This window comes from Lonchura striata, chromosome 6, assembly GCF_050655825.1.
Source record: "Lonchura striata isolate lonStrDom1 chromosome 6, ASM5065582v1, whole genome shotgun sequence".
NCBI classification, from domain to species: Eukaryota; Metazoa; Chordata; class Aves; order Passeriformes; family Estrildidae; genus Lonchura; species Lonchura striata.
This window is the reverse complement of record NC_140708.1, coordinates 9,795,289-9,810,102: the sequence shown is the minus strand read 5'-3', so window position 1 is coordinate 9,810,102 and position 14,814 is coordinate 9,795,289. Positions and strand designations below refer to the sequence as shown.

Sequence of the window (14,814 nt, the reverse complement as noted above, 5' to 3'; positions counted from 1 at the left end):
CTATGTCCATGCATGTTTCCTCACATGTGATTATCTTCTTTTCTTTCAAGTCTTTTTCTTCTCTACCATTTCCAACAAAGCAGGGGAAAAAAGTCAGTCTTAGAAGAAGGAGACCGACAGAGAGTTATAAGCAGCTTTGCTTCCCGTGCTATAGAGGCTCACAAGCAATCCAGTATCAATGGATCCCTGAACAATAACCTCCCCAAATCCTCGAGTAACATCACTTTTTTGTCCGATGAGAACCCGCTAACGACCCGAAACCCGCTGTATGTGGAAGGTCTCCCACAAAGCCCCGCTGCCTCTGGGTTCCTACGGAAAAGGAACGATACTTTAGATACTCTTTCTCCTTCAAGATTGGCCTGGAGAGAGGCCTCTTTTGGGAGCAGCCACCGGGCATGGACAGTGCCCACTCACCTGACCAGGAGACACATGTCAGGGTCCCTGGGTAGGCCGGTGATCATGGACCCCATCCAGTGGGAGCAGCAGAGACTCACAGCCAAGGAGGAAGGAGCTGAAAACCCCGATAGCAGTGACGATGTCAGCAGTCCACTCTTCCAAAAGATCAGTGGCCCCAAGCTGACTGTGAAGGAGAAGGCGAGGCAGTTTGAGGCGCTGCAGGAAATGAAGCAAGTGAGGTCTCCCGAGGTGAAATCCGCGCGGTCGCCCACGCACAGCACCGGTGTCCAGGAGGGAGAGAGCGTGCCAGAGCAGTCTCCCAAAAGCGTGGTGGCTTCTCCCCACCTTCGCTCCTCCCCTTTGTCCTCTCCAATGCCTTGTGCTGAAGGAGTTGAAGCGGAGGCCGCCGTGGTCCCCGCTGTAATCGTAACTCACCACGACGACCATCAAGAACATTCTCCTCCACCGACTCACAAACCAACTCCTCCATCTTCTAGGATAAAGAAACCACCTTGCCAAAGTTTTCTAGCTCCTCAGACCAAAGAAAATGTAGAAAGCATTCCAGATCCACCTAAAATTCCCCCACCCCCTCCTCCACAGCTGCCACCTCCACTGCCACCACCACCTCCATCCCCTCCTCTGTTGCCACCACATCCTCCGCCTCCACCCGCAGTTTTTCTTCCTTCCTCTTCTTCTGCCTCTTCTTCCTCTCCATCTCCTCTTAGCACGCAGCTCCTGTCCCCTGCCAAGCATTCCAAATCCCCTGCCAAACATCCAGCTGTCCCCACCCCGGCCACAGTGCCAGAGCTTCCTCCTCGCAGGGAGCTCAAAGGAATTCTTAAAAACATTCAGAATTTGGCCGCCATCGAGAAGTCGGTGGCCAACATGTACAGCCAAATAGACAAGAACCACCTGCTGCCCAAGCACGTCCCCAAGCTCAAACCAGCCCCGACCCCGGAGCTCCTGACTCCAGAAGCCGCAGCCGAGCACAACCAGCAGAATGGGAACTTGAGCTGTGTTGTGGAGGAGCTGGAGAAACGCTTCCCCTCCCAGTCGACAGCTCTGTAATGCTCACAGGTGGATGTTCCCTGCTTTTTTTGAGTGGGAAGACTCTAATGCAGCACATAGTATCTGCCTCAGACTCTCCAAAAATCCTGACTTTCCCCCTTTTCTCTGCTGTAAACAACTTTACCCACTCCCAGTCCCAAATGGAGAGACGTTGTCCTTCCCGTTCGCTCGGAAATTCGTGATGTAAAATACAGTTCTTCAAGTTGTTTTCTCAGAACTACATCTTGCTGGTTCTTAGTCTGTTTCCTGGAAATTCTTGGGGGAAACTGTCCATTTTTACCCAAGGATGTGGCATAGATGGCAGCAGGCTCGATACTTCTTTAAGCAGCCTTCACTGTAGGTAACATCAGTCAGATTTTCCTGCAGCTGTGATTGAAATCTCTTGCTTTGCCCATAAAAAGGAAGGAATTTTTCCCCACCTGGAAGGAATCTTCTGCCACATATTGGGCATCAAAGCAAGGAAGGCCTGGCAGTAGCAGGCTCAGCTTTGGTGAGCCGGGTTGTTGGATGGGCCTTGAGCAAACTGGGATGGTGGCCCTGCCCATGGGATGAGCTTTAAGGTCCGTTCTAACCCAGGCATTCCTTAATTCCATACCACATCTCCCTGCTCCACAGGCTCTGCTCAGCTGACATTTTCTGGCAGCTCAGTTACTGTCTTCAGTCAGAAGAAGGGTTTGCTCTTGGTTTCTCAGCAAATATGGCTGTGTCCCCACTCCTGTTCTCCATCTTCTGCCTTCCATTGCATTTTTTTTTATATTGTAACTGGATGTGAAAAGTTATATTTTCTAAATTCCTTTCATGTACAAAGCATTTGTTGTTTATTTTTTATGATTTTGCACATGCATGTTGTTGCTGTCTGTCTTTAATTTCCATGCTGGTCTGTCATGAGCCGAAACATCTCAAATTGTAATAAATTCTGATTAGTATCACCAGGTGAAGGGTTTCCAAGTACTTGTAAAGATCCACATAATGTGGATTTACTTACCAGCTTTTTTGCTCACAGTGGTCTAAATCAGATCTATACATTTACATAAACACGTCAGTTATAAATGTGTATATAAAGTAAATTAGCTTGTCCTTTGAAAAAATGGTAAGTAAAAGCAGTTTGGGCATTTAAATGTTTGGTTCAGCTTGCAAGTTTCCTCTCAGTCCTTTGCCAAAATCTAGAAAATTTAATACGACAATTTTGAAAAACCATATTGGGAAAGGCAGATATTACCTAATGAAGCAAAACTAAAACTCCAGTTCAGTACCAACATTGTAATTCTGAGCAAAAAGGTAATTAATTATTTATCAGACTGTTTATCAGACTCAACATTTCCATGGTGCTTGGCTTTTTCTCTTTTCTCCTTCGTTTTTGTTTTGTTTTGTTTTGTTGTTTTGAAGTCTGCAGTTAGGACATGTGTGGATGCTTCAGTCAAAAGCTGCTCAAGGTAGTTTCTCTTTGTTTGTCCCAGTGCCAAACTCCATGAACTCCATCCCACAAGTTCTGCTGATCCATTAGAATTTTCCTGTACTTGAAACCCTTGTTGGGAGGATCAAGGTAGCTGTAGGAGTAGCTAAATGTGTAAGGGGAGGGACTATCCTATTGTCCTATTTTTGCTGTAACAGAATCTGTGTCATTTATGAGATGTGCACCTTTTTGATGCTCAGTTCTCTAAAGGTGGCATGACTGCAGTGTTTTAATCATATCCCCAAAGCTCATTACCTATTAGGTAGAGAATTTTTAGGACTGAAGAGCCAGAGTGGGAATATGAGTTAAATGTTCCCCTCTGTGTCCCAGCCATGCTCCTGGTGAGGGGACAGTGGGAAGAGGGCAGAGATGGGCATGAAAAATTATTGGGCTGCTCATGTTCCAACTGGATCAATCCCAAAGACAGATATTTAAATTTAAGTACCCAAGTCCCACGTTAGAGCTTGAACAGCGGCTGTCATGCAGATCTTTACATCCCCAGTGAAATATGACACAAATAGGACCTGATTTTGTGGTGTGTAAGGTCACATAGCAAAAGTGGAGGTGCTTAGTCATTCACAGCATAAACTCCAATGGTTCCATTTGGCTACAATTATTTGGGATGTTCTTTAAGCAGAAAGAGTGGACATCACACAGAAGTTTCACTTCAAATTTAATTTAATTTCATCGTTTCAGAACAGTCTGGGAGGGGGTCATGACAATCAGCTCTTCACTGATGAGGAACATTTACTTTCTCATTCTGGAAATCTTTATGAAGTTGAAAACTTTACAAAATTGGATTCATTTTGTCTGGATATAATGCAACCTTTGCTCTCCTGCTGGCTTTTGTTTAAAAAAATTACTCTGTTATTCTGGGAAAGAAGCTGTACCAGGGAAATTCTGTCCCATTGAGATGTCTGGGTGGTGCAGGGGAAATTGTTTTAAACCAAAAGAGGAGAGATTTAGATGGAATATTGGGAAGGAATTGTTCCCTTGGGAGGCTGCCCCTGGATCCCTGGAAATGTCCAAGCTGGACATTGGGGCTTGGAGCAGCATGGGATAGTGGAAAGTGGGTGGAGGTGGAAGAGGATCCTTGGAAGATCCTTTCCAACCCAAACCATTCCATAATTCCACAGTTCTGAAGTGCTACAAATGATTAGATCCAGTGTAAAGACTTGGTAGCAAGTTAAACATCTGTAATAATGTATATTTATATACAATTTAGCCCTCCCAGGTTGTCTGTTTTGGTCACTTGGGTTCCTCTGTGACTCTGGGTGTATTTCTCATCCTTTCATCATCACCTTGACGGGGCCAAGTCCTGAGCAGGAGCAGAGATGGCATCAGTGGAGAGCTCTTCCATGCAAAGCTGGAATTTAACCACAGTGTTATCATTATTCATCCTCCTTACCAATTTGTTCTCAGTTCCAGCACTGAACTGCAGGAAAATCTTCGTTTTAGGAGTCAGGGCAAACTGATAAGTAGCTGTTCCCTCTGAGGAGTATCTGTAGCATTTGGGATTTGTGATGATTTTGCTTTTGATATGAAAAGAGATTTAAGTTATAGAAGAGCAAACGCCCGCTGGGGTGCCAGGAGTTGGGGAAATGCTGCTTTAGGCAAATCCCAGTTCCTCTAACCTCTTTTAGCAGGGAAAGTTTGGCACATTTGTCCACGTGAGCTCATTCTGGCTTCGTCTCTCCCCCTAAGTACCAGCTCCGTGTTCTAGCTGTCCTGTTACCCCACATCCTCACAGGCTCCATGGCCTCTCTTCCCACTCCACACAGAAAATTCCCAGACTGCAGTGAAGTCTGGCTGAGAGCATTTCCCAGAAGCAATCCCACCCTCTGTGGAGAGCTTTAATTCCTTCCTCGAAACAAATGATGTTGTCCTGACCTTTGGTTTTTTTGCCAGAATAGATCCTTGTGCCGTAGTGAATGAATGGGTATTTTATGTCTTTTGGGGACTTTCTGTGCCTCCTAATCATGGCCACACAAAACCATTCAAGAAGTATCAGCAAAACTCAGCATGGTGCTATTTTTATGAAAGTTGAGTTCCAAATTTAATTAGAGTTGCTCATATTATGCCTTTAATCTGCAATATAGTGCAATTAAGAGTAATAGACTTCCTTCTCCTCAAACCTCCTTTATCTGAAGATTGTTGTAGGCGATATGGAAACTAAATGCAGCACTCCTCAAGTGGGCTTTGAAAAGTCACAGATCATCTTTGGATGATAAATCTTCATTTCAGCTGGCCATGAGGTTTATATTATATAGGCAACAGCATTAATTCAATGCTAATAATCAATTCCATGTCCTGAATATTAATAGGAAGATTTAGAGATAGGGATATTAAAGAATTAAAAGGATTTATCTGGTCTTTATTATTTATTTAGTGTAATTAAAGACTTTCCCCATGACTGCTGGCTGTGTCCTAGGTTAAGCCTAACATAATTTTGATCATTTACCCTTTCCTTCCTAAAAACCATAATAAAAATAATCCAGACTTATCCTGAATAAAAATTCCAAGGCCTACATTTTTGTTCTCTAGTTTTGCTGAAACCATTTCAATTTTTGGGCACAAAATGTGAAAATAGAGAATTTGACAGACATAAATGCATTGGTCATGCCCAGAATGATTGCTCTGAGAAAATTAATTAAACCAAAAATAAATTCCGCATAAGATCAGAAGCACAAAGGCTGTGGCAAAATAACAGCAGATAGCAAAAAAAAAAAGGGATCTACCTCCTCCCCACTGGGCAAATGTTAGGAAAGGGGCAACTGGAATGATAATGTTGGTACAAGAAATTAGAAATATAGTCTCCTGTGCTGAGTCTCTCTGGATGCTCTGGTTTTTGGGGATTGGGGATTTCTCCTCATCCATTCACAATCTAAAGCAAGAAAAGATCCCAAAGCATCTCCAACCTTTCCCATGCAACAATCCCTGCGTCCAGAACAAACCCAAAGAAAAACATATTTGGTATTAGAGAGATGCATTTCTTTCCATGCTAATTATATTTCTAATTACATTCTGTTTCACCCCTCTCCAGCAAGAATGGTAATGGACATCTTTGTGCAAGCTCACAGCATTATACTAATTTATTTCTTATCTTTTTCTGACTTCTAGGCGAGGATATGCACAGCAAGAGGTAAGGCCAGTGCTCAGTTACTTTTCAAATATTGATTATATCAATGTGCTTTCCCCATGCTTTTCCAAGAGTGTTGACAGCAGGGGAGTGGAGGAGTGTCCCCTTCTACTCCACTCTTGTGAGACCCACTTGGAATTCTGTGCACAGTTCTGGTTCTCCCAAAATAAGAAGGACATGGAATTGTTGGAGCAGGTCCAGAGGAGGCCATGGAGATGCTGAGGGGTCTGGAGCATCTTCCCTGTGGAGCCAGGCTGGGAGAGCTGGGGATGCTCAGCCTGGAGAAGGGAAGGTCTCCACACACCTCACAGCTCCTTCCAGGGCCTGAAGGGACACAGGGGAGCTGGAGAGGGACCCTGCAACAGCAACTGGAGGGACAGCACACAGGGAATGGATTCAGACTGAAAGAGGGGAAATTTAGATGGGATATTGGGAAGGAATTGTTCCTTGTGAGGGTGGGCAGGCCCTGGCACAGGGTGCCCAGAGCAGCTGTGGCTGCCCCTGGATCCCTGGAAGTGCCCAAAGCCAGTTTGGATTACCCTGGGACAGTGGAAGGTGTCCCTGTCATGGCAGGGGGTGGAATGGGCTGAGTTTTAAATTCCCTCCCAACCCAAAGCAGTCTAGGACTGTGTGTGGGGAACTCCCAGGTACTGAGTGCTTTAGAGACCAGAAATTTAAAGTGATTCAAGAAGTTCATGAGCTGCAGATCCCCTGGGAGCTGAGTTCCATTGTGGCAGGAGTGTGACCTCCAGGCTCAGAGATTGCTGCTTAAGGAGCTGCCAGAAGGAGCTTCCCAGGGAATTCCCTCCACGCCTGATGTGTTTTCCAATGTCACACCCAATCACCTGCCAGGCAGGGATGGAGCTCCACGAAACTCCCCTGCAGCTCTGTGAGGTCTGCTGCTCCTGCAGCATCATTTTCTCCAGGAATGAATAACAGGGAGAGGAGTTTCCTTCAGTATAATCTCATTTAATCACTGGAAAGTTCTTCAAAATACATTTCTATCACAAAGGTTGATATTTACTGATTTTTTTTCCTCTCTTTACACAGCTGGTTTGTGTCTCTTAATATACATACAGAACTTAGTTCTCTTGGCCTCTGGTAGAAGTTTTTACATTAAATATGTCAGACAATCACTACAAAACTGGGAAGCTGATTTTATATTTAGGCAAAAGAAATGGTGGACTGTGAAAAGATTTGCATCAGGTTCTCTGTGTTCTCACAGGGTATGGAAGTCTCCAGCTGTCTGCCATAAAAAAGTTCCAAAGGACCTATGGTTTCAGCATTTATTACTAGTCTTAGACACCAATCACCTGCACTTTAATTGTTGCAGCACAATTAACCACTTTCTCATTTTCTTTTGTAGCAACAGCAGTTGCTGAGACCTTCTCTTCTCAGACCAGAGGTACCACATTTTTTCATTTAATTGTTCTATAAGTTTTGAAATTGTTTTTACATCATTTTCTAATAAGAACTTGTCTGTCTCGGGTAATTTTTCCCCCTGGCTCTTAGATAAAAAGCAAGGTTCTGGCATTTTAAGCCCAGCTACGTTGCTTTAATTAAATACCTGAAATTTACTGCATCTTGATACTTCCAAGGCCAGGTTGGGTGGGGCTTGGAGCAACCAGGGATAGTGGAAGGTGGGAATGGATGGGCTTTTAGGTCTCTTCCAAACCACTCTGGGATCTGTGATCTTCCCCATGAGCATCTTTCAGCATCTCCCACTGGATTCATCCCGCAGTTTCAGATTTCCCAACAGAATGATTCTGTTGCTCTCCATCTGCTGTCTGATTTTTTCCTGGTGTCAGTAAGCTGCTGATGGATTACTGCAGCTGGAGCTGAGCTGAGCAGTCGGTGCTGGAAGCTTTAGCACCTTGCTGTGCAGTGCAATTGCAAATCTTTCTATTTCCAATATTTTAGGCCCAAAATTGTTTCCAGAATAAGCAATGAGAGCAAATGTGAGATGTTGGTAATTTTTGTGCTACAGGATGGAGGATCATTTCTGCAGTCAGAAGAAGTAATTACATAATAAAGAATAATAAAATCAGTAATTATATTTGGGGCTTTTTCACACTGTTTGCATTCAGTGTTTTTCTTTTCTAGGAGTTGAGTATGGAGTCTGGAATTGATCCAGGGCAGGAATACTATGGCCAGGATTACTACAGTTATGAGCACGGGTATAGTTCCATTTTTCCTCTTTATTTCTGAAAGTGCTGCTTTTCCAGGCTGGTGATGTTTATTATTCTAGCAGTTGATTGTGGGACTTCCCTTCACTTTAATCTTTATGTCGCACAAAGGTGTGAACCAACAACAGAACTCTTTTCAGAGGTTATGGGGGTGTGTGATAACTCCCTGCTTGTTCAGGGATGTCATTATTACACTTACAGAGCTCACATCCCATCCCTCATGCTGGGTTTATATCCTTTGTGTGTGTGTTTCTGCTTCCTGGGAGATTCATTTCCATCACCTCCTCCCCTCCTGAGGGGAATTCAGGGATTAATCCTTTCTTCTCCCAGTTTCCAGCCAGCTGGTAGCCTTTTAAATTTCCCTCAAAAAACCCATCCTGCCTTGTGGCCTTTTAAATTTCCCTCAAAAAAACCCATCCTGCCTTGTTCTGATAAAGCCCGGCTCTTCAGGAATTTCTGCTGGCATTCTCCAGAACTGATCCCAGAGAAGCTGCTCTTTCATTCCATGATTATTAAGAGAGATCCCCCAAAAAATCAGGTGGATTGAAGGAAGCTTGTTGTACTTAGAGGGGTCTTGACTGATCCAGCAGACCCCAAAATTCAGGTTACCTTGAGGGGCTTGTGGCTCTTGGAACAGGAGGATATCTGCGATTTGGCTGCCGCTAAGGAAGAAAAGGAGGGAGGAAAACAAGGAGAGCCGTTCCCGTGGCTCTGGGTGTGAACATGTGCAGTGCTGGCTGTGAGATGAGAGGTGTGAGCAGGTTTGGGCCCCTCCTGAGGAGCTGTGGTGTCCCTGGCAGGTACGAGCTGCCGCAGTACGGGAGCCGCCGGCGCCTGCTGTCCCCATCGGGAATGTACGACGAGTACGGCGAGGTCGTGGTGGAGAGCGACGGTGGCTACTACTACAGTCCCCACGGGCCAGCAGCTGAGGAGGTGAGAAACAAGCTCTGGAGAGCTCATTCTATCCCTTTAACAGCTTGAAGGGCCACTAAGCCTCATCAGTTGTACGCTGGAATTGATTAGAATTAGGTTTTGTATAGATCAGTATAAAGCATTGTCGGCCCTTCTGGTGACCCGTTAAGTTTGTCAGCATTAAATTCCTTTTGTTTTCTAGGCACAAAAGAGGATTGATGAGTTTCTGTTAGTATCCACAACTGTTTTTAGTTCAAAGTAAAATCCACTTAGACTTACGTAATTCTATTTTATATCATTACCAAAAAAGGAAGCCTTCCAGTATTTGTAAGGGCCTACGAGGAAGCTGGAGGAGAACTCTTCAGCAGGAACTGGACTGAAAGGACAAGAAGAACAGCTAAAGACTGAAAAAGGGAAAATTTAGGTTGGATATTGGGAAAAAATTCCTCCCTCTGAGGGTGGTGAGGCCCTGGCACAGGGTGCCCAGAGCAGCTGTGGCTGCCCCTAGATCCCTGGCAGTGCCCAAGGCCAGGTTGGACAGGGCTTGGAGCAGCCTGGGACAGTGGAAGGTGTCCCTGCCCATGGCAGGGGTGAGACTGGATGGGCTTCAAGGTCCCTTCCAACTAAAACTATTCCTGGACTCTAAAAGTCTATTACGAATATTTTTGCTAAAAATGATAAATTTCCACTGAGAAAAGCAGTACCTAAACTCATTTGTCATAGAGTTCACAGTGAAATAAAAAAAAAATTTTAAATGTCATTGGCACTCAGAACATGGATGTAAACGTTTCTTTTGAGAAAAAAGTCCAGTTGTCATAAGTGCCAGATCTTAATCCATTATTAAATGAGAAGACAGACCATTTCAATGTTTTCCACATTGCAGAGTAAGGTAGTTGTGCATTTCCAGCCTATTCTAGAACTTTCTAAAATCCTTAAAATTCCCAAACATTTCACATAACTTTGGTTAGAAAACTGTTCTAAAACAGGTAAGTTCATTTTGATGCTGGGAAATAAATGTTGCATCTTCTCCTACACTATTTTAAGGTACAGGTATTCACAATAACTCTCTTTCAAGTGGTAATCAATTAATTTTCATAATTTGCAGGGCTTGAGTCCAGTCAGAGGCCCTCCCAGCAGAGGTATAAGCCAGGCAGCAGGGCCTCAAATGGAAGGGAGACCTGTAGGTGTTGGGATGGACCTCGGCCGTGGTCCTGGAAGAGGATTTAGGAGCAGCCAGGGGAAAAGGAGGCTAAAGGGAGTGATGCATTTAAGTCGCGTGGCAGTCAGTGCCCGCAAACCTGTAGGAAGAACTGAGTCTGCCCATTCCCGGTGGAAGAAAGCAAAGATATTCCCAATGATCCTGCAGAAAGTGAAAGGTAGGAAAGATTCCAGCTATGCCAAGCTGCTGTCAGCTCGCCAAGCGGACGGGGATAAACCCATGATGATCAGGGGAAGCTACTTCCAGAAAGCCACGGATGACAGGCCCTCCATGAGAAAACTCAACCACGTGCTGAAGCGCATCAGCGTCTCCAAGAAATTCCAGGAGGGCCTTGGCAAGGATTTGGCACGTGGGGAGGAAGGGTCTGAAAGGGATGAAGCCAAGTCGGGAGTTTCAATCAGTATCACAGCAGAGAGTGAGCAGGAGGACAGTGACCATGAGAAGAGGAGGAGGAAGAGGAGGAGGCACACCTCAGATGAGTCTTCCGAGAAGAGCAGCAGCTCCAGCTCTGAGTCAGAAGACAAAGACTACTTGAAAATAACCCTGGATCAGGATGAGGCCACAGAAAGCACCGTGGACTCGGATGAGGAAACTGGGGATTTGGGGGATTCTGATGAGGACTCTGAATCCAGCTCCAGTAGTGAGTCAGAGGAGGACTCGTCAGAAGAGGATGATGACGAGGAAGACTCTGAGAGCGATGAGGATGGCAGCCTGTCCAAGAGCTCTTCCACACAGAGCTCCTACAGCAGGTCAGGCACCAGTGAGTCCAGCAGCAGGAGAAGCACGGAAATGTCCAGTGTGAAAAGCAGGGCAGGCAGCTCCCGTGGCAAACGCTCCAGCCAGAAATCTGTGAGCTCCACTGCCTCAGGTAGTGACAGGGACACGAGCTACAGGAAAACCTCAGGATCCAGCTACAAGAGCAAAACCTCCTCTGCCAGTGTGGAAATAGAGGACACCATAGAAGAGGTGTCAGAAGAAGAGGAAGAGGCAGAGGAGACAGCAGATAGCTCAAACAAGGCGGTTTCTAAAACTGCCAACGCAAAAGGTGTTGCTGCTGGAGGGGGCAAGGCAGGACAATCAGTTGCTCCTGGTGAGGACAGCGAGGAGGAAAGTGAAGAAGAGGTTGATCCAGAGGACAGTGACAGGGAGGACACTGCCAGTAAGAATGAATCTTCATGCCTAGACAGTGAAATCAGTGCGACTTCCAAAGGTACCACAGGGACAAAAAGCTCAGGTAGTGCCACGTCTGGGAAAACTGCCACGTCCCCTGAAACTGAGACTCAGAGCTCTGACACCAACAGGAAAGGAATGAAAACAAGGAAAAAGGTGTCCCAGGAAAGCAGCCAGTCCCAGACTGATGAGCCCCTGGGTACTGGAGTTACGGAGTCGGAGGCCACGGGTGATTCCACCTCCTTTTAAAGAGGAGTGACAGTAGGTGATGGTTTGCAGTGAGGAGTGGCTTGGTTTGCTGTGCCTTCTGTGTGGTCTTTCCTAAGCAATGCTGACAGGCTGGAGACAGACAAAAGGAAAGGGCAAAGTGTATTGATCCAGCATTTCACTGTCCTTGGGAAACAACTGTGGGAAACCAAACTAATTCCATCCCTGTGGATATATATAAAAGTATATATACATATATATACACACACTATAGAGATACTCATCATAGATACAGAAAGTTTAGTTTGCATGGAGCAATGAAACATGGGATTTAGGGAAGAATGGAAATGATGAGGAGGAGGCTGTAAAGATTTTGAAGTAATCCATAACTAGGAGGATGTAAAGATTTAAAGATCATCCATGTTTTCATCTTACACGTTAATATTGTATTAATACATTTGCTAATCTTCAGGTGAGTTCTCTGCTGTCAAGGTCAGCTCTGTTTGCAGGGAGGACAAGTGGAATTGCAGCAAAACAACATTCCCAAAACTGCAGGGGATAACTGGGAGAGCTGGGATTGGTCTGTTTCTGCATCACAGGATTCAGGTTGCAAACACCAGTGATGCACAAGCCAGCCAGGAGGACCAAGTGAGCTGGGTCAGGAAAGGAAATGGATTACATTTCCCAACCTCTGCCTTTCGTGCCTATCACAGTATAGTGGTTTTGTTTATTTTTATTTTATTTTATTTTATTTTATTTTATTTTATTTTATTTTTTTTTATTTTTTATTTTATTTTATTTTATTTTAGTCAAGCATCTCTTTGAACTCGATCCACAGTCACCACACACAAAACGTTGTAGCTGCATAAAATGTTTTAATGTAAATCCCACTTAAACTAAGTAGGAATAGATCCTCTGGAATATATCCATGTGAAGAACATTGTCTGTCTTTGCCAGGAACAATAAAATAGGCATCTAAGTAATTTTTTCCAAGTGTAACTTCTCAGAGCTGAAGAGTAATCACCTATTTGTACCTTGCATTATTTTCTTTCTCTAAAAACTGCCTTTTCTCGTGTTCCTGTGTGTGTTTTGCTGTGATGGCATCTTAGTGTTTGAATTATTCATTCAAGAAGGGTAATAGCTCTTTTCAGTGTGCTGCAAGGAGGCATTTATTTTTAAAAGATCAATTATAAATTATAATAGCTAGTAGGTGTTGTGCGCTCACCATAGAGCAATCACTGCTACTACAAAGTCACAGCAGCATGGAAATTGTTTGCATTCATTCTTTGAAAAAAAAAATGTAAGTTATATAAACCTAAAGCCTGGTTTCTCCACCATCTTCCTGAGCATTTCCACTGACCACACCTGTCTGGAACAGTCACAAAGCCTTACATGGAGCTGTTCTTTTCGTAACCAGACAGTTCTGCCAGCGCTGTGCCTAAGCTTTTCCCTGGTGTATGTCCTGGGATTTTCTCTGCTGGATGTGTGATGCACACAAAGCAGAGCTGGCCAGTGCACAGAATTCATAATGCAAGGGAAGAAAACTTCCAAGGCCTTCCTAGAATTTACACCTTGGAGCAGTTTCTAAAGGGATCTCTCACACAGCAGCTTCTTCCTCAGGGCCCTCCAGGAAAAGGAGGAAAAGGGGGAAAGGGGCAAAATTAATAGAAATTAATAAGAGTTATTAATCAATGAACAGAAAGGGCAGGGAAATGAACTGCTGGGTTGCCCTGACATTTCTTTTTGCTGTCCCAACAGTGGGCCAAAAAGAAGAGGATCAAGTTGGTGGTGGACCCAGAGTACGAGACCAGCTCCACGGGCGAGGAGAGCGCTCCCGACTGCAGCCAGAGGAACCGGCTGAGCAACGCCGGCTTCCAACCCAACGGCAGCAGCAACGTCTACGTGGCCCAGAACGGCTCCGTGGTCCGCACCCGCCGCGCCTGCCTGGGCAATAGTTTAAAAGTCACGTCCCCAGTGAGGCTGGGGAAGCAGTTCAAGAAACTGGACAAGCTGGCGGTGACACACGAGGAGAGCGTCCCGCTCAACACGTTGTCCAAGGGACCATCCCCGAGTGACAAAATGAACTCCAGGCCGTGCAGTGTCTCCTTTTCCTCTACTATAGGGGCCGAAAATGTAGTGACAAAGGCCGGGGCGGCCAAACTGAAAAGCACAGACGAGCAGGAATCAGTTGTTGACCACGAGGAAGTCAAGGAGCCCTTGGAGTTGCACAGTGAACACACACAGTCCGACGAGGAGGAGCTCTGGATGGGCCCTTGGAACAACCTCCACATACCAATGACAAAACTGTGATTTTAGTTGATTTTTTTATTTTGGTTTTTACTTCGGTTTATAATAAACTGCGCTTTTTATTGTCACCCAGGGGCAGATGTACGGAGTTTGTATGGTGCACATCCGTTGTCCATGACAAACGGCACGCTTTAAAATTCCCAGACAAAATTTGCACTCACATTTGGACCGATCCATTGTCCTCCCCAGTTTTGACAGGCTCCCATTTCACTAAACACTACTTGGTTTCAATTAATGAGTTCTTTTTGGATCTGGAGTTCTTGTTTAATAAACAGTAAACTACTAATAAATACACAGCCCCCATTGGTTTAACCCTCCAGACAGTTCTACACCTGCCTGGCTTTGTTTTTCTGTATGCTACTTGTGGCTCTACTGTCTAGATTTGGGAATTGTCTATTTATGTTCATGATTTCTATACAGAGCTCTGCCTTCTGACCTCAGAGTAATAAATTAAAAATAAACCCATCCAAGTCAATGGAGCAAATCCTCGGCTGCTGCTGGAATCTGAGTCCCAGTTACTAAGTCAGAGCAATTTATGCAAACAGCGCCAAGCTGGCAAAGTTATGGAATCAAAATTCCTGAGATTACAGCACTGCCACTTAGAAAAGTGCAAGAGAAGCTGAAATAAGATAAAAATTGCAAAGAAGAAGGCAATGTCTAGCTATTAATCTTATTCAGAGCTACCTGGCCATGGTTTGTTCATTTTCTTTTGTAAATTAGCTCGTTCCAATTTTCTTCTCCGGTCAATTTTTCATCT

General features: G+C 44.8%; 1 protein-coding gene and 1 pseudogene across 18 annotated transcripts in view; both read left to right on the top strand.

Annotated features, from left to right (window-relative positions):
- LOC110473259 (protocadherin-15) overlaps positions 1-14,522 on the top strand; it is a 632,634-nt gene extending 618,112 nt beyond the window's left edge. For 16 of the 17 annotated variants that reach the window (XM_085583141.1, XM_085583131.1, XM_085583143.1 and 13 more), the window contains 5 exons: positions 6,038-6,059; positions 7,423-7,461; positions 8,160-8,233; positions 9,043-9,175; positions 13,509-14,522. In XM_085583141.1, coding sequence (XP_085439267.1) covers positions 6,038-6,059; positions 7,423-7,461; positions 8,160-8,233; positions 9,043-9,175; positions 13,509-14,060 — 820 coding nt within the window. In that variant the 3' untranslated portion in view covers positions 14,061-14,522. Of the gene's footprint in view, positions 1-6,037; positions 6,060-7,422; positions 7,462-8,159; positions 8,234-9,042; positions 9,176-10,259; positions 11,700-13,508 lie in introns of all 17 variants that reach the window. The other variant, XM_085583148.1, reaches the window with a different exon arrangement.
- Positions 46-5,669, top strand: LOC146767025 (protocadherin-15 pseudogene; annotated as a pseudogene). Its single transcript, XR_014956248.1, has one exon. The product of XR_014956248.1 is annotated as a protocadherin-15 pseudogene (transcript).
- Positions 14,523-14,814: the final 292 nt, after the last annotated feature.